The 24,319-nt window shown below is 41.3% G+C and overlaps 2 protein-coding genes across 5 annotated transcripts in view; both read right to left on the bottom strand.

Moving 5' to 3' along the window:
• Nucleotides 1-9,020, bottom strand: part of pdpr (pyruvate dehydrogenase phosphatase regulatory subunit) — a 64,132-nt gene extending 55,112 nt beyond the window's left edge. Inside the window, exons 1-2 of one of the 3 annotated variants that reach the window (XM_059992600.1) lie at nt 8,867-9,020; nt 7,728-8,026 (exon numbers count right to left, since the gene is read on the bottom strand). In XM_059992600.1, coding sequence (XP_059848583.1) covers nt 7,728-7,990 — 263 coding nt within the window. In that variant the 5' untranslated portion in view covers nt 7,991-8,026; nt 8,867-9,020. Of the gene's footprint in view, nt 1-7,727; nt 8,046-8,525; nt 8,832-8,866 lie in introns of those variants that run through there. The other 2 variants (XM_059992601.1, XM_059992602.1) reach the window with 2 other exon arrangements.
• Nucleotides 9,021-17,098: 8,078 nt separating this feature from the next.
• Nucleotides 17,099-24,319, bottom strand: part of glg1a (golgi glycoprotein 1a) — a 180,395-nt gene continuing 173,174 nt past the window's right edge. For both annotated transcript variants that reach the window (XM_059992598.1, XM_059992599.1), the window contains exons 25-26: nt 19,859-19,965; nt 17,099-19,239 (exon numbers count right to left, since the gene is read on the bottom strand). In XM_059992598.1, the coding sequence (XP_059848581.1) occupies nt 19,072-19,239; nt 19,859-19,965 (275 nt within the window). In that variant the 3' untranslated portion in view covers nt 17,099-19,071. The remainder of the gene's footprint in view (nt 19,240-19,858; nt 19,966-24,319) is intronic.

Here is a 24,319-nt window from a genome sequence, read left to right as displayed (position 1 = left end):
AAGAAATGGCAGAAGTTATAGTAAAGACATTTGTGATGATATACGAACATTCTCTGGACAGACCCCAGTGCATTGGAAGACAGTGAGTATCATACTACTGTTTAGAAAACCACTGCAAGCAAAAGGTGGGCAGCTAAAGGCCATTTAACTTCACATCTGAAGTTGGAAAATGCTTGAAGCTATCATTAAGGAAGCAATAGTGAAACATCCGGCAGACAGCATGGATTCATGAATGATAGATAGGTCCTGTTTGACAAACTAAGGTTCTTTGAGGACAGTGGATAGGGGGAAACAGATGGATATGATGAATTTGGATTTCCAGAAGGCATTCGATAAGGTGCCGCATAGAAAACTTGTGTAAGGTAAGGAAGCATGGAGTTGGAAATAATGCATTAGCATGGAGAGAGGATTTGTTAATCTACAGAGGTGCTGAGTTGGGATAAATGGGTGTTGGCAGACAATGACAAGCAAGTGCTACATGGACTAATGCTGGGCAAGCAACTGCTCAAGATATACATTAATAATTTGGAAGTAGCATATCTAAGTTTGCTGATGAAACCAAACTGAGTGGAAAAGAAAATTGTTTCGAGGATGAGTAGGGCAAGTAAAGTCTGCAGAGATAGATTAAGTGAGTGGGCACGGTTCTGGCAGATGGATGATAACGTTAGTAAATGTGAGGTCATCCACTTTAGAAGGAAAAAATAGATCAGATTATTTAAATGGTGAAAGATTACAGCATGCTGCTCCGCAGAGGGACTCGAGTGTGTTTGTACATGAATCACAAAAGGTTGGTACGCAGGTGAAATAGGTTGCCTAAAACCACAATCTGTGCGGATTGGTGATAACATCTCCTCCTTGCTGATGATCAACACTGGTGCACCTCAGGAGTGCGCGCTTAGGCCACTGCTCTACTCTCTCTCTACCCATGACTGTGTAGCTAGGCATAGCTCAAATACCATCTATAAATTTGCTAACAATACAACCATTGTTGGTAGAGTCTCAAGTGGTGACGAGAGGGCATAATGGAGTGAGATATGCCAACTAGTGGATTGGTGCCACAGCAACAACCTGGCACTCAATGTCAGTAAGTTGAAAGAGCTGATTGTGGACTTCAGGAAGGGTAAGATGAAGGAACACAAACCAATTCTCATAGCGGGATCAGAAGTGGAGAGAGTAAGCAGTTTCAAGTTCTTGGGTGTCAAGATCTCTGAGGACCTAGCCTGGTCCCAACATATTGATGCAGTTATAAAGAAGGCAAGACAGTGCCTATACCTTATTAGGAGTTTGAAGAGATTTGGCATGTCAACAAATACACTCAAAAACTTCTATAGATGTATTGTGGACAGCATTCTGACAGGCTGCATCATTGTCTGGTATGGGGAGGGGAGGGTTGCAGAGGGTTGTAAATTTAGTCAGCTCCATCTTGGGTACTAGACTACAAAGTACCCAGGACATCTTTAAGGAGTGGTGTCTTAGAAAGACAGCATCCATTAAGGACCTCCAGCACTCAGGGCATGCACTTTACTCTCTGTTACGATCAGGTAGGAGGTATAGAAGCCTGAAAGCACGCACTCAACAATTCAGGAACAGCTTCTTCTCCTCTGCCATCCGATTCCTAAATGGACATTAAACCCTTGGATGCTACCTCACTTGTTCTAATATTGTTTTTTTGCACTATTTTTAATCTATTCAATATACGTATACTGTAATGGATTGATTTTTTTTTCTTCTATATTATGCATTGCATTGAACTGCTGCTGCTAAGTTAACAAATTTCACGACAAATGCAGGTGATAATAAACCTGATTCTAAAATGAATGTTGGCCTTCATTCCTAGAGCGATTATACAGAAACTGTGTAGGGGCCACACCAGAAATATCGTTCTGGTCTCCTCACATGATAAAATACATACTAAACACAAAGTACACTGCAGATGCTGTGGTCAAATCAAGACGTACAAAAAAGCTGGATGAACTCAGCAGGTCGGGCAGCATCCGTTAAGGTAAGTGCTACACCTGTCCCTGCACCTCCTCTCTTACCACCATTCAGGGCCCCAAACAGTCCTTCCAGGTGAGGCAACACTTCACTTGTGAGTCTTTTGGGGTAATCTATTGCATCCGGTGTTCCCGGTGCAGCGAGACCCGACGCAGATTGGGGGACCGCTTCATCGAGCACCTACGCTCTGTCCGCCACAACAAACAGGATCTCCCGGTTGCCACTCACTTCAACTCTTCTTCACATTCCCATTCAGATATGTCCATACATGGCCTCCTCTACTGCCACGACGAGGCCAAACTTTGGTCGGAGGAACAACATCTTATATACCATCTGGGTTGTCTCCAGCCCCTTGGTATGAACATACAATTCTCCAACTTCCGGTAAATCGCTCCCTCTCCCTTCCTCCATCCCACCTTCACTCTGTCTCCTCTTCTAGCTGCCTGTCACCTCTCATGACTCTGCCTTCTTCTACTACCCATAGTGCTTTCCCCTTACATTCCTTCTTCACCTTTTCTGCCTATCCCCTCCCCCACCCCTTGATCTTTCCTCTGATTGGTTTTTCACCTGGCACATTCCACCCTCCCCCCCACCTTCTTTATAGGGCCCCTGCCCCCTCCTTCTTTAGTCCTGACGAAGGGTCTTGGCCCGAGACGTTGATGGCTCCTTTCAACAGATGCTGCCCCACCTGCTGACTTCATCCAGCTTTTTTGTACGTCAAAATACGTATTAACTTTGGAGGCAGTGCAGAGGAGGTTCCCAAGGTTGATTCTGGAGAAGAGGTTAGCCTATCAGGAGCGATTGAGCTGCCTGAGGTTATACTCCCTGGAATTCAGAAGAATAAGAGGGGATCTTATAGAAACATAAAATTATGAAAATGATAAACAAGAAAGAGGTTGGAAAGTTGTTCCCACTGTTGAGTCCAGAACTAAAGGATATGTCCTCAAGATTTGTGGGAACAGAATTAGGACACAAATAAGAAGAAACTGATTTCTTTGGAAAGTAGTGAATCTGTGGAATTTCTTGCCCTGGGAAAGAGTAGAGGCAAGCCCATTAAGTATATTTAAGATACAGTTTGATATATTTTTGCGTAGCAGAAGAATTTGCATTAGCGACTGTGCGGCAAAGACAGGTAGGCGGAGGTGAGTGGACAGCCAAATCAGTCATGACGTTATTGAATGGTGGAGCAGGCTCAATGGGCCAAATGGCCTACTGCAGCTCCTATTTATTTTGTTCCCACTGATTCAATTATAAGAATGAAGAAGTTAACACTTGTCAACATTCGCACACAAAGTCAGTGAGCAGCTGTATATTTCTGGTTCACCATTAGCAGTCTTATACTGGGACCTAGTCCCGAAGTTCAAATTTGAACTTTAGCTGACAGTGGATCTTAGAAACTCAGTGTCAACTTTACCAAGGAACTTTGAAATTAATCAGACCTGTGGCTCATAAACCTATATACTAATTCTCAAGTTGATGCTAATGACCTATATCTTGATATCATATATTCTTGATTAAATTTAGTCCTCGTCACTTAGTACAACTGCTACAACATGGAACAGTGAAACCAAAGAATTTATTACTGCCATTGAACCCTATTAAAATATCACCTTCCAATAATGGTCTTGACAGGTTCCAACCAAAATAACATTGTGCACCCACTGTATTAGTATAATGCAGTTTATTAGTATAAGTTTAGACAAATATGCCACAATTAGCTTGCTCAATATAAAAGCTTCTTTGTTAGCTTAGTGATAAATTTACCACATTGCTTGATCAAAATACACAAACAATAATAGGTCATGGTTACAATGTAGTGCTCAGCTTAAGAATCTCAAATAGCCCAGTGAAAATGTAAAAAAAACTGCAGATACAGAAAATTTGAAATAAAAACATAAAATACCAGAAGTACTTCTGTATACCAGAAGTATACATTAACGATCTGGATGATGGGGTGGTAATTTGGATTACTAAGTATGCAGATGATACTAAGATAGGTAGCATTGTGGCTAATGAAGTAGGTTTACAAAGCTTGCAGAGAGATTTAGACCAGTTAGAAGAGTGGGCTGAAAGATTGCAGATGGAGTTTAATGCTGATAATTGTGAGGTGCTACATTTTGGTAGGAATAATCAAAATAGGACATACATGGTAAATGGTAGGGCATTGAAGAATGCAGTAGAACAGAGTGATCTAGGAATAATGGTGCATAGTTCCCTGAAGGTGAAATCTCCTGTGGATAGGGTAGTGAAGAAAGCTTTTGGTATGCTGGCCTTTATAAATCAGAGCATGAGTATAGGAGTTGGGATGTAATGTTAAAATTGTGAGGCCAAATTTGGAGTATTGTTGTACAGTTCTGGTCACCGAATTATAGGAAAGATATCAACAAAATAGAGAGAGTACAGAGAAGATTTACTAGAATGTTACCTGGATTTCAACACCTAAGTTACAGGGAAAGGTTGAATAAGTTAGGTCTTTATTCTTTGGAGTGTAGAAGGTCGAGGGGGGACTTGATAGAGGTATTTAAAATTATGAGGGGAATAGATAGAGTTGACGTGTATGGGCTGTTTCCATTGAGAGTAGGGGAGATTCAAACAAGAGGACATGAGTTGTGAGTTAAGGGGCAAAAGTTTAGGGGTAACACGATGGGGAACTTATTTACTCAGAGAGTGGTAGCAGTGTGGAATGAGCTTCCAGTAGAAGTGGTAGAGGCAGGTTCGATATTGTCATTTAAAAAAAAATTGGATGGGTATACGGACAAGAAAGGAATGGAGAGTTATGGGCTTTAAATCCTTTTCCTCTATACTCTCTCCTCGGCTTTGTAAAATTTTTAAGATGGGTTAACTGTAGGTAAATTGCCAGAGTCTTTTTATGATGCCTCTATCTCTCCAATTCTTAAAAAAGATAAAGACCCCACTGAATATGCATCCTATCGGCCTATATCTTTGCTGAATACAGACTTTAAGGTTTTTAGTAAAATTTTAGCCACTAGATTAGAAAATATATTACCTCAAATTATCTCTGAAGGTTAGACTGGATTTATTAAAAATCGTTATTCATCTTTTAACATGAGAAAATTGATTTAATATTATTTATACTCCTTCATCCAAAATACCAGAATGTGTCATTTCTTTAGATGCTGAAAAAGACGTTTTTCAGCATCTAAAGAAAGACGTGTAAAGGCGTGTAGGACACGTCTAACATGTTGAAGAGAGATGACATGGACGCGATAGGAGGTGAGGACCTTGAAACAACAGCTATCACTAAAGTGCTGAACAAACTTGTGGGCCTAAAGATAGACAAGTCTATGGAATACATCCAAGGGTACTGAAAGAAATGACAGAGTTTATAGTTGAGGCTTCTGTGATAATTTACCAAAATTCTCTGGCGCTGGGCAGGTCCTGGCAATTGGAAGGCAGCGAATGTTTCAAAAAAAGGATGAAGGCAAATGGCAGGTAACCATAGGCCAGTTAATTTAACATCTGTAGTTGGGAAAATGCTTGAAGCTATCATTAAAGAAGAAATAGTGAGGCATCTGGAAAGAAATGGATCCATTAGGCAGACATTGCATGGATTCAGCAAAGGCAGGCCCTGTTTGACAAACTTACTGGAGTTCTTTGAGAAAATAACAAGTGCAGTGGATAGAGGGGAACGGATGGACTTTATTTACTTGGATTTCCAGAAGGTGTTCAATAAGGTGCCACATAAAAGGCATTCATAAGATAAGGATGTATAAAGTTGAGGGTGATATATTAGCATCGATAATTGGATAACTAATAGAAAGCAGAGAGTTGGAATACATGTGTGTTTCTTTGGTGGCAATCCGTGGTGAGTGGTGTGCTGTTGGGGTCGGTGCTCAGCCGGCAACTGCTCACAGTATACATTAACGATCTGGTGTAGTGTATCCAAGTTTGCTGATGACGCTAAACTGAGTGGAAAAGCAAATTGTGCAGAGGATGTGGGGAGTCTGCAGAGAGATATAGATAGATTAAGTGAGTGGGCAAGGATTTGGCAGATGGAGTAATAGATTGGTATATGTGAGGTCATCCACTTTAGGAAGGAAAAATAGAAGATCAGATTATTATTTAAGTGGTAAAAGATTGCAGTATGCTGCTGTACAGAAGGACTTGGGAATGCTTGTGCATGAATTGCAAAAGATTGGTTTGTAGTGCTGCAGGCTATCAAGAAGACAAATGGAATGTTGGCCTTCATTGCTAGAGGGATTGAATTTAAGAGCAGGGAGGTTATGCTGCAACTGTGTAGGGTACTGGTGGGGTCCCATTTGGAGTATTGCGTGCAGTTCTGGTCTCCTTACTTGAGGAAGGATATACAGGCTTTGGAGGCAGTGCAGAGGAGGCTCACCAGGTTGATTCCAGAGACTAGGTGGTTAGACTATGAGGAGAGATTGAGTCACCTGGGACTGTACTAGCTGGAATTCAGAAGAATGTAAGGAGATCTTATAGAAACATATAAAATTATGAAAGTGATAGATAAGGTAGAGGCAGGAAAGTTGTTTCCACTGGTAGGTGAGACTAGAACTAGGGAACATAGCCTCAAAATTCAGGGGAGTAAATTTACAACGGAGATGAGGGGGAACTGTTTTTCCTAAAGAGTGGTGAATCTGTGGAATTCTCTGCCCAATGAAACAGTGGAAGCTATCTCAGTAAATTTACTTAAGAAAAGTTTAGTTAGAGTTATGCACAGTAAGGGAATTAAGGGTTATGGCTAAAGGCAGGTAGGTGGAGATGAATCCATGACCAGATCAGCACAGATCTTGTTAAATGGTGGGGCAGGCTCGATGGGCCAGGTGGCCGACTCCTGGTCCTACTTCTTAATGAAAATTTTATAAGCAAATATAACATGGTGAATGGTGAAGTATGACTGCAGTGTGTTACCGTTGAAGGCCATCCCATCAATGTACAGGAAGGAGACTTAACACCACTGCAAAAACTGTTCAGACAAGTTAATCATAGAAACCACGTAAGAGTAAAAATGCTGTTAAGTCAATATGTGTATTATGGACATAATTTTTATTTACTTAGAGATACTTAGAACAGGCCCTTCTGACCTAATGAGCTGCACCACCCAGTAACCCATCTATTTAACCTCAACCTAATCACAGGGCAATTTATAATGAACCAGTACACCTTTGAAATGTGGGAGGAAACCTAGATGTTCATGGGGAGAACACAGAGACTTCTTAGAGACATAATGTTCTGTCTTAAACAGCAAGGGTTGTACTGTAGTATACAATTTAAATTTCCTGAATAAATTAAAAATTTCCAGGACTATAATTTATTTATATTTCACCACAGGGGACATCATAGGCAGTCTAATTCTGACTTCACCTACCTAATGTCCACACGCTTAGTGAGACGTAACAAAAGAGTAACTTGGTTTATATGCTCCCTTCCTGCCAGATTCAAATTAGATTCCTCTGCCCAAATGAGGCATCATACCTGATATTCTGATTAGGAGACCACTTTACATGATTTATACACCTGGAGTGTTCTTTAGACATTAAACAAAAGATAATGACAATTTTAATGCTCAGAGCATTCTCAGAGTCATGAGATTCATCTCAGGGTAATAAATGGTACTTCAATTTACCTTAAACTTTGGTCAGTGCCTTTCCCTTGCATAAGCATTACATGACTCTACAGTACCTTCCCATGAGCAGGTACCAAAAGATCTTTTCTTTAACAGTTTGGACCGCTGCACTTTTTTTTCTTACCGTCCTTGCTCCAGCAACACAACATCATTCCACCCGAGCTTGGAGAGGTGATACGCTACTGAAGACCCTACAATCCCTCCACCACAGATCACCACATGGGCCTGACTAGGCAATGGCCTCACGCTTGACTCAGGTGCAATTGAGCTGCTCCTCTGGCATTTGCTTGACAAGTGGTACTGCAAGGGCCGGACAACATCGGATACCAGGCGGGGAAACATCTCAGGCCGGAGGCAGCTCCATCTTGCCGGAGAACAGTTCCTCATTGTTCAGTGAGAGATAGATTGCTGTGCACTTAGATGCTGAAAATGTAAATAAACAGAAAATGCTGGAAAAAATATTTAGCTCTGGAAATATCTGTGGGAGGAAAAAGAGTTACGGATCAGCTTAATTCGTTACAATTTACATGCATTAGGAATTTGCTGTGGCGTGTTGGCAAATCATGCAACGAAAATACTCAATAATTATAACAATAAAAATCTATATCAAAATAAACTCAAGAGATTGAAGTATGGATGTGGATTAAAATGTGCATAAATACATACATTAATATTTCAGATAAAAGATTATTCTCTTCCAGGCTTGAAATGTTAACTGGTTCCAATTCCATGTACATTGCATGGCCTGCTGAGTTTCACAGTAAACGTTTCATACTGAACTGCTGATTTTTCCCTCTCTTCACAGATGTTGTCGGAATTATTGAGTACCTCCCAACATATTTTTTTTGGCTTTCATCACAAATTTCCGGAACCCATAAACAGTAAAACATGACATGCTAAACGAACATAAAGCTGCACTTACCTTACAAAGGTTAAATTCGAACCAAACTTGTGGCAGCTGACAGACTGATCGAAGGACTTCACGGTCAACAGAAGGATTGTGGGGAACGGGAATGACACGGCGCGTACACGGGACGTTCTCTGCAGCGGCCATAGGAGCTTTAAAATTCCTGCTCGGAACCCATGGCATTGTACCTCACAATTCACAGTTATCTACTTCTGTAGCATTCTTTTCACCACCCTGTCTCAGGACCCAAAAGCCTTGGCGCCTCCATAGCGACCGGGGGCCCTGCCCTGCCCGGCCCGGCCCTCTCGACGCTGTCATTCACTCCAGCCCCGCCCTCCACACCAACCTTCACTTACCCCTGGACCAAGCTGGGCCACCCAAGAGCAGGCAGGCAGGCCTCGTTTCAACCCCCGGTCTCGTCGCCACTACATGACCTGCTCCACCTCGGCTTCGCCCTCGGCATTTTCCGTCCGCTTCAACCTGGCTCCGTATGTCTCGACACGTAACCACACAGACCCCGCCCCAACAGCGCGGCGTGCGCTGTGAATGGAGGATCCCATCCCTTTCCCCGCCTCCGGTTGAGATGATAGACAGGTTGAGTTAACCTGTGATAGCCGATGTTGAAAACTTGTAAGAAAGAAAATGAATGTAAGATTCATAGGTGAGGCAACGTTCATGGAGAGAGAAACCTTGGCTGCTCTATAGAAGGGCATTAACCTCAATTCTTTCGCCCTCATTGCTCACCTCTTCCAGTATCTTCTCGTTTTGTTCGGGTAAGGCATTTCCTTGGAGACTGGGACTTGTTTTTGTTACATTTCTGATAAATCTAGTGTGGGATCTGAGGACTCTACCACATTTAGGAAGATGGATAGGGTTTTGGGGCAGTAGTTTGGGAGGTGGCATACTAGTACACGTTTCAGGTTGGATTTATGCATACTCAAATTATGGGAATAAGGGGGAACTTTCCTGTTGGTTGCCGGTGAGTAATGGGTCAGTGTTAGGACCGCTTCTTTTCACATTAAATATGAATGATTTGGATGATAAAATTTTAGGCTTTGTGGCTATGTTTACAGACGATACAAAGATAGGTGAAGGGGCACATAGTGTATGGCAATGCACTTTGGTAGAAGGAATAAAGGGGCTAGCTCAGGCATGGGCAAACCACCCCTGGGCTAGCTATTTTCTAAACGAGGAGGAAATTCAACAGTCAGAGGCGCAAAGGGACTTAGGAGTCCTTTTGCAGGATTCCCTAAAGATTAACTTGCAGGTTGAGTTGGTGATAAGGAAGGCAAATGCAATGTTAGCACTTATTTCAAGAGGACTAAAATAGAAGAGTAAGGAGTGTAATGCTGGGGTTTTATAAGGCCCATTTCTAACTAATGTCAGATTACACATGGGAGCATTGAGAGCAGTTTTGGGCCCCTTATCTAAATATGTGCTGGCATTAGAGAGGGTCCAGAATGAGAGGGTTCACAAGAATGATTCCAGAAAACTAACATATGAGGAGTGTTTGATGGTTCTGGGCCTGTACTTGCTGGAGTTTAGAAAAATGAGTGGAACTTTATTGAAATCTATCAAATATTGAAAGGTCTGGATAGAGTGGACGTAGGGAGGATGTTTCCTATAGTGAGTGAGTTTAGGACCAGAGGACGCAGCCTCGTAATAAAGGGACATCCATTTAGAACAGAGATGAGAGGTTTCTTCAGCCAGCGGGTGGTGACTCTGTGGAATTAATAGCCAATGACTTGGCTGTGGAAGCCACATCATTGAGAATATTTAAAGCGGAGGTTGATAGGTTCTTGATTAGCCAGGGCATCATAGGTTACGGGGAGAAGTCAGGACTGAGGTTGAGAGGGATAATAAATCTGCCATGATAGAATGGCAGAGCAGACTCAATGGGCCAAATAAGCCTAATTCTGCTCCTATGTCTTATGCACCAAGTTCTCAGTGCCATCCCAAATGATTAGTGATTTTCTTTAATCACAGATTAGTGATTTTCATGAGGGAACAGGAATTAACACTTTTCCCAGGAGCATCTGTGGATTTCCTTGAACCATTTCCTCTGTTCACATGAATCTCATGCCACAACAGTGCTGAGAGTCTTGGTTTCAGAAAAGCAAATTACATGCTCTGTCCGATGGAGCTGAGAGAGGGACATTGATAATGACACATTTATACTATTCATAGATTTGGAGGAACTTGTGGAGATGCTGTTAATGGTATTACTACAGTACTTTGAGATGGTCTGCAACTTGGTGCACAGGTAGTCAGAGCTTAATACTGCTTGGCAGACCATGTACCAGGTCAATGTCTTTATCTTCTAATGATTCTCCTTAGATAGCCAAAGGCGGGCAGTGGATTTCTCCATTATTTACAATTGTTGAAAGGTGGCTTCTGGAAGCTCTCATTATGGGCCTGTAATGTTATGCAGTGAGAGACAGATTGGTAGAGAACCTTTGTTCTGCCATTCTTCTTAAGACGATGATGTGCACATTCAGTGACCAAGCTTAGTTGTAGTCAGCTCATTCATTAAAGCAGAGAGAATGGATCCCAGCTTGTATATGTACACATGCATAAGCAGCATCTCCATACACTAGCTCATGAATGAAATTGAGACAGTTGTTGTTCAGTCCGGTAGTATAGTTCATTCTCATCTACTGTGAAGTGCTTTGAGAGGTTGGTCATGGCCAAAATCAACTTCTACTTAAGCAAGGACCTTCACCTGCTGCAATGAGCCTATTGCCATGGTTGATCTGTAGTGGGTGCAATCTCACTCCCTCTCCACTTGGACTTGGACCATGTGGACAACAGCAATACCTACATCAGGTTGCTGTTTATTGGTTACAGATGAGCATTCAACACCACAATATGCTCAGTACTAACCAACAAGCTTCAAAAACCTCAATCTCCCTTTGTAACTGGATCCTGACTTCTTCATCGGGAGAACATAGTCAGTGAAGATCAGAAATAACATCTCCTCCTGGCTAACGTTGGCACCTCAAGGATGGTGCTTAGCCTACTGCTCTATTCTCTTTATACTGTGTGGCTGGACATAGCTCAAACAGCATCTACAAGTTTGCCAGTGACAACTGTTGTTGGCAGAATTTCAGATGGTGACGAGGTAGGGTACAGGTGTGAGATAAACTAGCTGATTGAGTGATGTCACAACAACAACTTTGCACTCAACACCAGTAAGACCGAGAAATTGATGATGGACTTCAGGAAGAGAAAGTCGAGGGAGCAAACACCAGTCCAGGAAAGGGTGAGCAGTTTCAAGTTCCTGGATGTCATCATCACTTAAGAGCTATCCTGGGCCCAACATGTTGATGCAATTACAAGGCACAACAGTGGTCATATTGAGGAGATTTGGTATGTCACCAAAGACTAAAATGTCTACAAATGCACCATGGAGAGCATTCTAACTGGTTGCATCACTAACTGGTATGAAGTGCAGGCACTGCATAGGACTGACAAAAAGCTCAAGGCTTGTAAACTCAGCCTCCTCAACATTAAGACAATGCCTCAATAAGGCATTGAGGACCCCAATAACCCAAAACATGCCGTCTTCTCATAGCTACCATTGAGGGGGAGGTACAGGAGCCCGAAGGTACACAATTAACAGAGCGTGGATCAGTACATGGAACTATGATGTTGTGGCCATTACAGAGATGTCTCAGGAGCAGGTATGCCAGGGTTTAGATGTTTCAAAAGGAACAGAGGGAGGCAAAAGAGGTGGGGATGTGGCTTTGCTAATTAGGGATAGTGTCACAGCTGCAGAAAAGGAGGAAGTCATGAAGAGATGGCCTCCTGAGTCAGGGTGGGTGGAAGTCAGAAACAGGAAAGGAGCAATAATTCTACTGGGTGTTTTATAGACCCCCCCCCCCCCCTCAAATAGTAACAGGGATAGCAAAGAGCAGATTCTATAATGGAGCAATAATAGGGTTGTTGTGATGGGAGATTTTAAACTTTCCTCATATTAACTGGCATCTCCTTAGCACAAGGGGTTTAGATGGGGTGGAGTTTGTTAGGCATGTCCAGGAAGGTTTCCTAACATGTAGATAAGCCATTTAGAGGAGAGGCTGTACTTGATCTGGTATTGGGAAATGAACCTGGTCAGGAGTCAGATCTCTCGGTGGGAGAGCATTTTGGAAGTAGTGACCACAACTCTATCTCCTTCACCATAGCGTTGGAGAGGGACAGGAACAGACAATGTGGGAAAACATTGAGTTGGGGTAGGGGGAAACATTATGCTATTAAGCAGGAACTTGGGAGCAGATGTTTTCAGGAAAATGGACAGCAGAAATGTGGCAAATGTTCAGGGAACATTTCCATGGAGTTCCGTTCCATTGAAGCGGGTAAAGGATGGTTGGGTAAAAGAACAATGATGTACAAGATATAGAAAATCTAATTAAGAAAAACTTACGAAAGGTTCAAGAAACTTGGTACTGTTAGGCTCTAGAAAACAACAAGGTTGCAAGGAAGGAACTTAAGAATGCAATTAGGAGAGCCAGAAGGGGACATGAGAAAGCCATGGTGAGCATTATTAAGGAAATCTCCAAGACATTCCACAAGAATGTGAAGAACAAGATGAGCCATGTGAAAATAGGACCTATCAGGTGCAATAGTGGGAAGTCAGAGGAAGTAGCGGAAGTACTTACTGAGTACTTTGCTTCAGTATTCATCAGGGAAAAAGACCTTGGCAATTGTGGGGATGACTTACAGTGGACTGAAACGCTTGAGCATATAGACGTTAAGAAAAAGGATATGCTGGAGCTTTTCAAAAGCATTAAGTTAGATAAGTCACCGGAACCAGATAAGATATACCAGACTACTGTGGAAAGCAAGGGAGGAGATTGCTAAGCCTCTTACAATGATCTTTGTGTCATCAATAGAAACAGGAGAAGTACTGGAAGATTGCAAATGCTGTTCCCTTGTTCAAGAAAGGGAGTAGAGATAACTCAGGAAAGTATAGACCAGTGAGTCTGACTTCAGTGGTGGGCAAATTGTTGAAGATCCTGAGAAGCAGGATTTATTGGAGAGATTAGGGATAGTCAGCATGGCTTGGTCAAGGGATGGTTATGCCTTACGAGCCTGATTTTGAGTTGAGGATGTAGCCAAACACATTGAAGGTACAGCAGTGCATGTAGTGTACAGTATATGGATTTCAGCAAGGGATTCGATAAGGTTCCCCGTGCAAAGCTCCTTCAGAAAATAAGGAGGCATGGGATTCAAGGAGACCTGGCTTTGTGGATCCAGAGTTGGCTGGCCCACAGAAGGCAAAGAGTGGTTGTAGATGTTTCATATTCTGTATGGAAGTTAGTGACCAGTGGTGTTCTGCAGGGATCTGTTCCCGGACCTCTCCTCTTTGTGATTTTTATGTGACCTGGATGAAGAAGTAGAAGGGTGGGTTAGTAAATTTGCTTATGACACAAAGGTTTTGGGTCTTGTGGATAGTCTGGAGGGTTGTCAGAGTTTGTGGCAGGACGTCGATAGGATGTAGAACTGGGTTGAGAAGTGGCAGATGGACTTCAACCCAGTTAAGTGTGGTGGTTCATTTTGGTAGGTCAAATTTGAAGACAATATATTAATGGTAAGATTCTTGGCAGTATGAAGAATCTGAGAAATCTTGGGGTCCATGTCCATAGGACACTCAAAGCTGCAGCGCAGATTGACAGTGTTAAGAAGGCGTATGGTATGTTGGCACTCATGAACTGTGGGATTGAGTTTCAAGAGCCATGAGGTAATGTTACAGCTATATAAGATCTTGGTCAGACCCCACTTGGGAGTACTGGGTTCATTTCTGGTCACCTCACTACAGGAAGGATGTGGATACTAAAGAGATTTACAAGGAGATTTACAAGGATGTTACCTGGATTGGAGGGTGTAACTTATGAGAATAGGTTGAGTGAACTTGGCCTTTTCTCCTTGAAGCAATAGAGAATGAGAGGTGTACAAGATGTTGAGGGGCATTGATCATGTGGCTAGTCAGAGGCTTCTTCCCAGAGTTGAAATTGCTAACATGAGGGGGCATAGTTTTAAGATGCTTGGAAACAGGCATTGAGGGAATGTCAGATTTTTTTCCCCCACACAGAGAGCGGTGGGTGCATGGAATGGTGGTGGAAGCGGATACAATAGGGTCTTTTAAGAGCCTCTTAGATAAGTAGGTAGAGCTTAAAAAAATAGAGGGCTATGCACTAGGGAAATTCTAGGCAGTTTTTAAGAGTAGGTTGCATGGTCAGCACAACATTGTTCTATGTTAACATTTTAGGAACAGCTTCTTCCTCACCGCCATCAGATTTCTGAGCTGGCAATGAGCCAATCAATGAACATTACCTCACTATTTGTTTTGCTCCTTTCTTGCACTACTTATTTATTTGAAAAATATATTTCTTATTGTAATTTATAGTTTTTTTGTGTATTGCATTGTACTGCTGCTGCAAAACAACAGATTTCACATCATATGTCAGTGATATTAAACCTGATTCAGAAATAGAGGCAATCTTGACTGAATTGTTACATTTCAGTTGAGAACTTGAGGTGCAACCCTGTAGCTTGAAAGACTGAAAAATATGACGGGGCATTGATGCAGTCTTGCTTAAAATCAGTCTGCACAGAGCTGGGGTTTGCTGAGGACTTATTAGTAACGATTTATAGCAAAAGGGTATACAGACAAACATGCAACAATGTTGCTTTGTTACCTTGGTCTGAATTTAAGGTAGAATAAGAAATTCATGCCTTGCAGTATTTGTATGGAAAGTCACAAGCACACTTAACCTGGCCACTACCTGAATATCAAAATCAAATAACACTCCAGAATCACTTGTACTCATAATCAGGACACGGTCTATATTTGTAAACAAAAATTAGTGTAGCCAGTCTTACACAATTAGTATGAATGTAGATTTTAGATTTGAAATGTAGGTCAACTGCAGTTGCGGCAAGGTATGTATCAAAATGAAATATTTTAAATCCTTTACTATTTTAATTACAATTTATCTTTGACAATCACTTATCAACCTGTCAAGCCAAATTACAAATAAGCTGGCTGCAATACATTCTTCACCATAAGCCTCTGCGTGGGTGGGTAATTTAGTGATGTTTATACACTTAAACTATCAGGTTCCATCAGAACTTTAAACCAATAAACTAAACTTGAACTGAAAGACTTAGAACATCCATGGTGTCACTCAAGGCCAGAGGGTAGATTATTTGTAAAGTGTACTCTAAATATGAACAAAGCATTCCCATTGATTCTGCACAACTGCTATTAGAAATCAGGCTACGTCCACACTACACCGGATAAATCCGTAACCGAAGCTTTTTCCTTTTTGTTTTTACCCTTTGTCCACACTAAAACAGCATTTTCGTCCCCCAAAACCAGAGATTTTCAGAAACGCTCTCCACAGTGTAATTTTGAAAAAGACACTTAGCTGGAGCAGTGTGGACGGGGTAACTGGAGAAATCTAAAAACTCTGTCATGACATGCCAGAACAGATTGCAACGGCAGCGCGCCATTTCATTGTTTTCTTAAATGCAACCTAACAATTTCAGAACAAACAGCAACAAGACTGAAGCCAGAAGAGTTAGAAATGTACTCACCAAATACTTTGACCCATAACTCACTGAATAAATAAGCATACTCACTTTGCCCTGTTTTCTGTCCTTGCTCATATGAAGGTGGTTTCCCTATTTAGACAAGTACTTCTCTGACAATAGATGTGTAACAGCCTAATGTAACATTGTATGGAAATACAAGATAACACTGATGCAGACATGTTTTATACATTTAACAAGGTGCTTTATTAATGCAACAGAGTTCGTCAGTTTTTCAATGTTTGTCATCAGCCGGGTCATACTGTCCGTGAACTCCCTGTCGGTTGCCTCCATACACTCCAGTATTTGTTTTTTTTTACTTTTAAGTCCTCCTGCGTGAGAGCCAACAGTTGTCCGTCTTTTAAGTTTTTCTAGTCTTTCACAGCGAGATTTGACACCGAACATGTCGCTTGTTTTCGTTAGATGTGTCCTGCGCATGCGCAGTATCAGATTCACTGAAATATCTGTTTTAATGTGGACAGAGATATTTTTTAAAATGCATAGTGTGGACGCCTATCATTTTTACATGAAACTGGCGTTTTCAAAATTATCCGGTCTAGTATGGTCGTAGCCTCAGTCTCTCCTGCAGAGAACTCCAAACTTTTCATCAATCCAACATCATTTCTTTGTCACGATCATTTGCCATTTCTTTAGACTGGGGATGTCACTGTGTTGTGTCCAGGTCTACCTGTAAGGGGTCTCACAGCTGCACAGGAAACACCCAAAGGACTGAAAGGACCCTTCACCGCAAGGAGAGATCAGATCAACTTTAGAAAACAAAAACTGCAGATGCTAGAGATCTGAAATGTTCCTACAAAAGAACTCCAACCTGAAATGTTACTGCTGTTCCTTTTTCCACAGAAGTTGCCTGACCTGCTGAGTGCATCCAGCATTTTGTTTTCATTTCAGATTACCTTAACCAAGAAACTGTTCAAAATGTAATAAAATTCAACTTTGACAAGGAAATGTAATGAACAAGACTCACATGGAAAAGCAAAGTTTAAAAACCTGCAGACAATTTTATTAATAAATTCTGCCATTTCTTCTGTACAGAACAAAGAGCCTGTATGTTAGGATTTCATTAACATCTCAAATTACACAGCGTGATTGGGAATAAGTATCTTTTACGTTCAGAAAATGAATTTTATACACAGAAAAAAAGTTTACAAACCCTGGTTTGTAAATTTACTTCAAAGTGACATTGACACCTACAGCAGAACAACGCACAACTTTCCGTGTTTTCTCTGTACAACACAGAGTGAGACCTTGTAGCATCCCTGTACACAATTTCACTACAGATAATCTGTATTAAAATTTTAAACACCCTACAAAGGAAATTTTAAAAAATGATATCCCATGTCTGCAACATGCAGGCCACCCCCTCACCAGATGGCAGTCACAAATGTGACCAGGCAAATCCACACGAGAACTTTGAACAGAAGGCAACAGAAAAAAGTCAGGGCGACCCTGCTAGAATTCATTAGTAAACAATAAATAAGGCTGAAAATTCAACACATAGGGCAGAAATAAATGTGCATGATGCTTCTGTTAGCAGTCAGGGATCAGTATTCAAAATGTACATTGCCTGATTAGATCATTGTTCAGCTGATGGGATTTACAACTGCGTAATGGAATAGTATTGATCATTGGTAGCACCCTCAGGTGCATCCAACAGAGATCCTGTCAAATCTGCCTAAGCCTGATTAAAGCATTTGGTTCATTATCTGATTATTAACACTACATTGATGGCAAAGTAGTCTCTCAGTATAAAACAGACCTAAAAAAGCTAGCAAGTTTTGTCACTTGTAACAGAATTTTTTAAATGGGCAAAAATATTGTGAATATTAGTTTTATTGATTCCAAGTCAGCAATATTTTACATCATAGTGATATGCATGTTAAATTCTTTACACCCGGTACTACCTCAGTTTGTACCAAATAATCACACAATTCACTGATGTAACTGTGTGTGAAAATTCCCATTAAACTATATCATTCTCCTAAAACTAAATTTTAGGCTGGCTAGTTCCCATTTGAGAGTTTTTTACATGATCAAAGTGGAGCTGCTAAAAAATGCAGGAATATAATGAATTACACATGAATTAATGAGCCTTGTCTTAATACAAGTCAGGAGGCATATAATGACTTAACTAACACATGCACAGTGAACCCTTCTCAGAGGGGCAGTACTGAGCTTTGCAATTACACCCCTTTAGTTTTAAACTTCAAGTGATGAGGAATAAATCTGGAACTGAGGCCACTGAGCACGCGCTACCAGCCACAAACTGAAACTTAAAGAGAAACCAATCAAAGCACAAGGTACAGATTAAAATAACCACAAATTTACATAATGCCAAACATTTCAAATATACTACAGTGATTTAAGTTTGGCTTTTAATACACGAACATTTTAGAGAATGGCTCAGTTTTTATGTTCTGCACAGACAGGTCCCTTTAAATCACTAGCACACAGTATTTAATTTACAAGGCTGGATAATGGGCAAAATCATTGCCCATTTTCTCTTTCTCACCATCACCTAAAGAAAGCATGAACAATTTTCAAAAAAAAAGCAAATCAATCTGATTTGTACAGTCACAAGAGTTAAAGCAGACACTTTCCTAAAGTGTCCTACAGTCTACTTGATCTGATGCAATTCTTTGGAATCATTCCAGTTGTGGCAGTTAATTTTCCTACAGGTGAGAATCTCTGTTGGATTAGACTGCTACCAAGAAAACTTGCTGATCTGGGCAAACATGATTCAGATACACATTGGAAACCAAGTCTACAGGGAACTAAAGAGAGGAGTCCTGCTGCAGCAGAAGCAGCAGCTTTTAGTTTGCACATTTGTTCTGCAGGAAATATCCGTGCAGAACAAACTGAGAGCAAGTGTAAAGGACTGGATTATGTCTGCTGCTCTTATTTAAGGAGACTATACAGAGGCTGTACAAAAGCTGGGTTTCACCATGCTCTACCTATCCTTCAGCTCCCGTGTCACTCGTTTAGTGATCCTTCCGCAGGTCATGCCGAGTAGAAATAGGACGCACACTCCTAATGCCAAGAAGCCCATCAGGTAATTTTTGGATGGAGATGTCATCACTTGATGAGCCAAGTCTACAAAACCTTCTGCTGGGGCAACCTACAAAAAGAATAGAAACACTGTATTAACTGAGGATAAGACAGGATGAGATTTCAATGAAACCAGGCAACAGATCTTAACCACAAAGTTTAATGAATATGAATTCCAATGCAATGTACGCAAAATCTTGTACCTGTTCATTTTCTATCCTTTCCATCATTTGGAATGCACCACTCCCAAATCAAGCAAAATTACAGACAGAATTCCCATGATAAACTGAAATCACTACTCACAATCTTACCTTTCTTGACCTAAAAACATGTTCCGACACTAACTTCCATTTCAGAAGTGTTATCACTCTCGTAACCAAATGATCCTAGTAGTACCAAAAGTCAAAGTCTGTTAAAGACCAGTGGTGTCAAGCAGCTGCATTCCTACTTAAAATTCTGAAAACATTAACTGTTTTCCTCTTTACAAACCTGCTTAGCGTTTTCAGTGTTTTCATTATACTGAAGAGAATCCAGCACTGGTGATTATTGGCAGGGCAGAAAGAAAAAATATTTTTTGTTGTGGCTTCTATGTTTCTACAAATGCAATGTTTCATTCTGCTTTCATTTTCCAGCACCCCATGAAATGGACTGGAGTCACGGCACACTGCTGAGTCTCTTACTCACATTACCTTTGCTGCATAACTCCACATTTCCTGGCGATCTTGTAATCTCTTTTTGCAGTCTGGTTGCAATCTCACTGTTTTATCTTCCAGTGCATCAAGCAAACATGACATTTCTGGAAAAATAAAATCAACAATGGCCATAAGACACTGGAGCAGAATTGGGCCATTTGGCCTACCAGGCCTGCTCTGCCATTTCATCATGCCCAATCCATTTTGCTCTCAGCCCCAATCTCCCGCCTCTCCCCTCCCCCCCCCCCACCAGTTTCCCTTCATGCCCTGACCAATCAAGAATTTATCAAACTTTGCCTTAAATATATATACAGACTTGGCCTCCACAGTTGCCAGTGGCAACAAATTCCACAGATTCACCACTTTCTGGGTGAAGAAATTCCTCCTCATCTCCATTCTAAAAGGACGTTCCTCTATAGAGGCTGTGTCCTCTGGTCTTAGACTCTCCCACCACAGGAAACACCCTCTTCATATCCACTCTATCAAGGTCTTTTACCATTCAATAGGTTTCAGTGAGGTCACCCCCTCATTCTTCTGAACTCTAATGTATACAGGCCAAAAGCTATCAAACACTCTTTGTATGATAAGCTGTTCAAACCTGGACTCATTTTTGTGAATTCATTGAACCCTCTCCAGTTTCAACACATCCTTTCTAAGATAAGGCATCCAAAACTGTTCACTATACTCCAGTGATTAATAAAGTTTCAACATTACATCCTTGCTTTTATATTCTAGCCTTCTTGAAAAGAATGCTAATAATGCATCTGCTTTCCTCACCACAGGCTCAACCTGCAAATTAACCTTTAGGGAATCTTGCAAAAGGACGCCTAAGTCCCTTTGTGCCTCCATTTTTTGTATTTTCTGTTCATTTAGAAAATAGTCAGCCCTTCCATTTCTTCTACCAAAGTGCATGACCATACACTTCCCAATAATGTATCCCATCTGCCACTTCTTTGCCCATTCTAAGTCCTTCTGCAGCCTCTTACTTCCTCAAATCTACCCACTCCCTGACCTATCTTCATAGTCTGCAAACTTTGCAACAAAGTCACCAATTCCATCATCCAAATTATTCTCATATAATGTTAAAAGAATCAGTCCCAACACAGTCCCCTGTAGAACACCACTAGTCACAAGCAGCCAACCAGAAAAGGCTCCCTTTATTGCCACTCTTTGCCTCCTGCCAGTCAGCCACTGCTGTATCAACACTAGAAAGTTCCCTGTAATATCACAGGCTCATAACTTAAGCACCTTGTCAAAGGCCTTCTCAAAATCCAAATACACATCAATCGATTATCCTTCGTTTATTCTGCTTGCTATTTCTTCAAAGAATTTCAACAGATTTGTCAGGTAAGATTTTTCCTTAAGGAAACCATGCTGACTAGGCCTATTTTATCACGTGCCTCCTAGTATCCCAAAACCACATCCACAGCAATTGACACCAACATCTTCCGAACCACTGAGGTCAGACTGACTAGCCTATAGTTTCTTTTCTTCTGCCTCTCTCCCGTCTTGGAGTGGAGTGACACTTGCAATTTTCCAGTCTTCCAGAACCATTCCAGAATCCAGTAATTCTTGAAAGATCATTACTAATACTCCACAATCTCTTCAGCCACCTCTTTCAGAACCTTGTGGGGTACACCATCTGATCCAAGTGACTAATCTACCTTCAGATCTTTCAGTTTTGCAAGAACCTTCTCCCTAGTAATGGTAACTTCACACATTTCATGACCACTGACACCAGGAATTTCCACCATACTTGCTAGCATCTTCCACTTGCCCACCATTACTACCTCTTCAGTGTCATTTTCCAGCGGTTAGAGATCCACTTTCACCTTTCTTTTACACTTTAACTCCCTGTAGCTTCCGTCTTATCACCTCTTCATTCTCCTGTATGAGCCAAAGGTCATCGAGCTACAGCCCCACTTCCTTAATAAGTTCCCTCAGGAGCTGCACCTCATGCAGATGTGTTTATCTGGGAAACTGGAGGTTTCACAGACTTTCACATCCCACACACAGAACAAAACACTGCCCCAGAGTCATTCTCACTATCCTACTATGCCCCAACAGATGAGGAATGAACAAATAAGGATAGAGAGTGTGTGTAACTTAAAGACAATGCTCCTCACCCAAACCTAATCTTGCCTAAGCCTGATCAGTCAAAGCCACTCTAAACACTGACACTAACACTAACACACTCCAAACAAGTGGCCACTCTGCTTGCACCTGAATTATTCTTATTGGCAGTTTCTAATGTTATGCACCCCTAGGGTTCATTTTTTCTGTGGACTGTCACTTTAAAATGCCGAAAGAATTTTAGACACTGTAGGATTTCTACTGATTACAAAATTGTTTGGTTACTATAGTGAGAGAGGTGGAGTTATTTGATGGACAATCGATGTTAGGGTTTCTGTGCAGCTTGTTTTGAATATACAAGGACAGTCACGGACACACAGAAAGACACCGAGTCAAGATGGATTCGGTCAATAGAAGACACAGTGAGTCAGTCACTGGTTTAGACTTTCAATAGCCCAAAAGGGGGTGAGTTAAGATCAATCTTCAGTATTGATAAATGACTAAGTAGCCCATGAGGGTGAGTTTATTTCCATTTGGCTAAGAAAATGTGATTGTCACTTAATCCACAGGAGTGGGTTCTCTGGTGAGGGGAAAACCTTTGTGAATACTTTGTGTGTTTACCCTTTGTCTGGGTATGGTAGTTCACTGAAGAAAGGCATCCCTGTGGCAAATCACTGTTGGAGTCATTTCGTATGTCATGGAACTGGATAAGTGGCTATCACATTGTGTGAGACTGGGGTAATCTACCGGTGTGTCGACCCTTGGCTAGGTGGTAGTTTACCACTGGAAGGGGTCCCCTTTGTGATCAGCTACTGTTGGTGATAATCCATATGTGGATTCTGTTTGAGTATCCTGTGGCCACCACTTTGCAATGTCCCGTAGCTGAATTCAGGTGTGGTACTGTGGCGACCCACTTCCTAGCGCACTTGAACCGGCTCACAAATAGCCAGCGCGCCGGAGTAAAGGCCAGTCCCAAAAGGGCGCCAAGTCTGCTTCACTAACAAAGGGAAAAGCCTGCATGAGACTGTGAATACGTGCCCCCTACAGCATCCGCACCCGGGGAGGGCAGGATCAGGGAGGCTTTAAAGTGAGGCTGCGAAGTTCGAATAAGATCTTTTTTAACTGCAGTTTACCGAGTGTGTCGTTATTTCAGCGCTGCGTGTAGCACACCGCTACAGTACCACTTGTGTTGAAAGGATATTCGTTGAAGATTACTGTCAGTGATATTTCACGTGTAGAGTGGAACAACTTCGGAGATAAAACCTACTGCAATTGTTATTTTGTATTGCTGTCGTGGAATCTGTGAGATATTGACGTAATTGCCTTCTCACAACATTTGCCTTTGGATTACAAATACCTCACATTAATTAACCTGTGCATTTGAACTGCTTTCTTACATACCATCATAAGACAGTATCACTTACCACCTGAGCTTGAAGAAGCTTGGGGATTTATATATTTACACCTATATTTGCATAACACCATTAACTCTTGATTTACCTGGTTTAAGTTACTATATGGTGTAGTTACAAATAAAATAGTGTTTTGTTAACAGCAAAACCAGACTCTAGGTATGTTCTATTGTGCTGATACTTTTACAGGGTTGCATGTACGTAACACTAATGAATCCCACTTACTGATTGGCCGCTCAACACCAAATGAGTGAACCAGAGGATTACTGTGCAAAGTGGTATCAACCTTATGGACTTCAACTGTCATCAAAACTTAATGTTTGATGAAAGATTAACTTATTAAAATGCAAGATCATTTTAAAAATAGCTAATTCTCTTAAATGTTATATTGATAAGTTAGAAAAAGCATTCCCTTAATTTTGTTAGGGTTAGCAACAATATTTGTAGATAAAGAACCATCAAAAGATGTGGAAGCATACAAAGCTATCAATGCAGAAAATATAAGCTGTGTGAGTGGTTATGTTCATCAACCAAATTAATTGCCAATGTCTGGCTGCAGATCATCGCCCAGTAACAGCATCTTTTACCAACATAGTCAAATCCCAGAGGCGCACACCAGAGAGGGTATGCATTTGACAGTGAAGGAACTCAACAGGACAGTAAACAAACTTGGCTTGGTCCTCATCAACCTAATAGCTGCAGGTTCATATTTCCATAAAAGCATGTTATTGAAGCAGTAACTACCTGAAAACAAGGGTCTCATCTTCATAATAAGGATACTATTCACTGTGTTGTTTGTAATTATGCTTTAATAAATTAGGTATATTCAGTATGTTATGTAGTGAAAAATAAATGTTCACCTTTGTGCATACTTTAGCCATTAAGCTCTGTGCTTAGTGGACAGCTTAGGTCCTCAGAATTACTGATCCAACCAGACACTTTCACTTGGCCTTTGACAGGTGATTGGTAAACT

This window comes from Hypanus sabinus, chromosome 17 (genome assembly GCF_030144855.1).
Source record: "Hypanus sabinus isolate sHypSab1 chromosome 17, sHypSab1.hap1, whole genome shotgun sequence".
In the NCBI taxonomy this organism is placed as follows: domain Eukaryota; kingdom Metazoa; phylum Chordata; class Chondrichthyes; order Myliobatiformes; family Dasyatidae; genus Hypanus; species Hypanus sabinus.
Note: the sequence above shows the minus strand (reverse complement) of the source record. Positions and strands in the feature narration are given on the sequence as shown.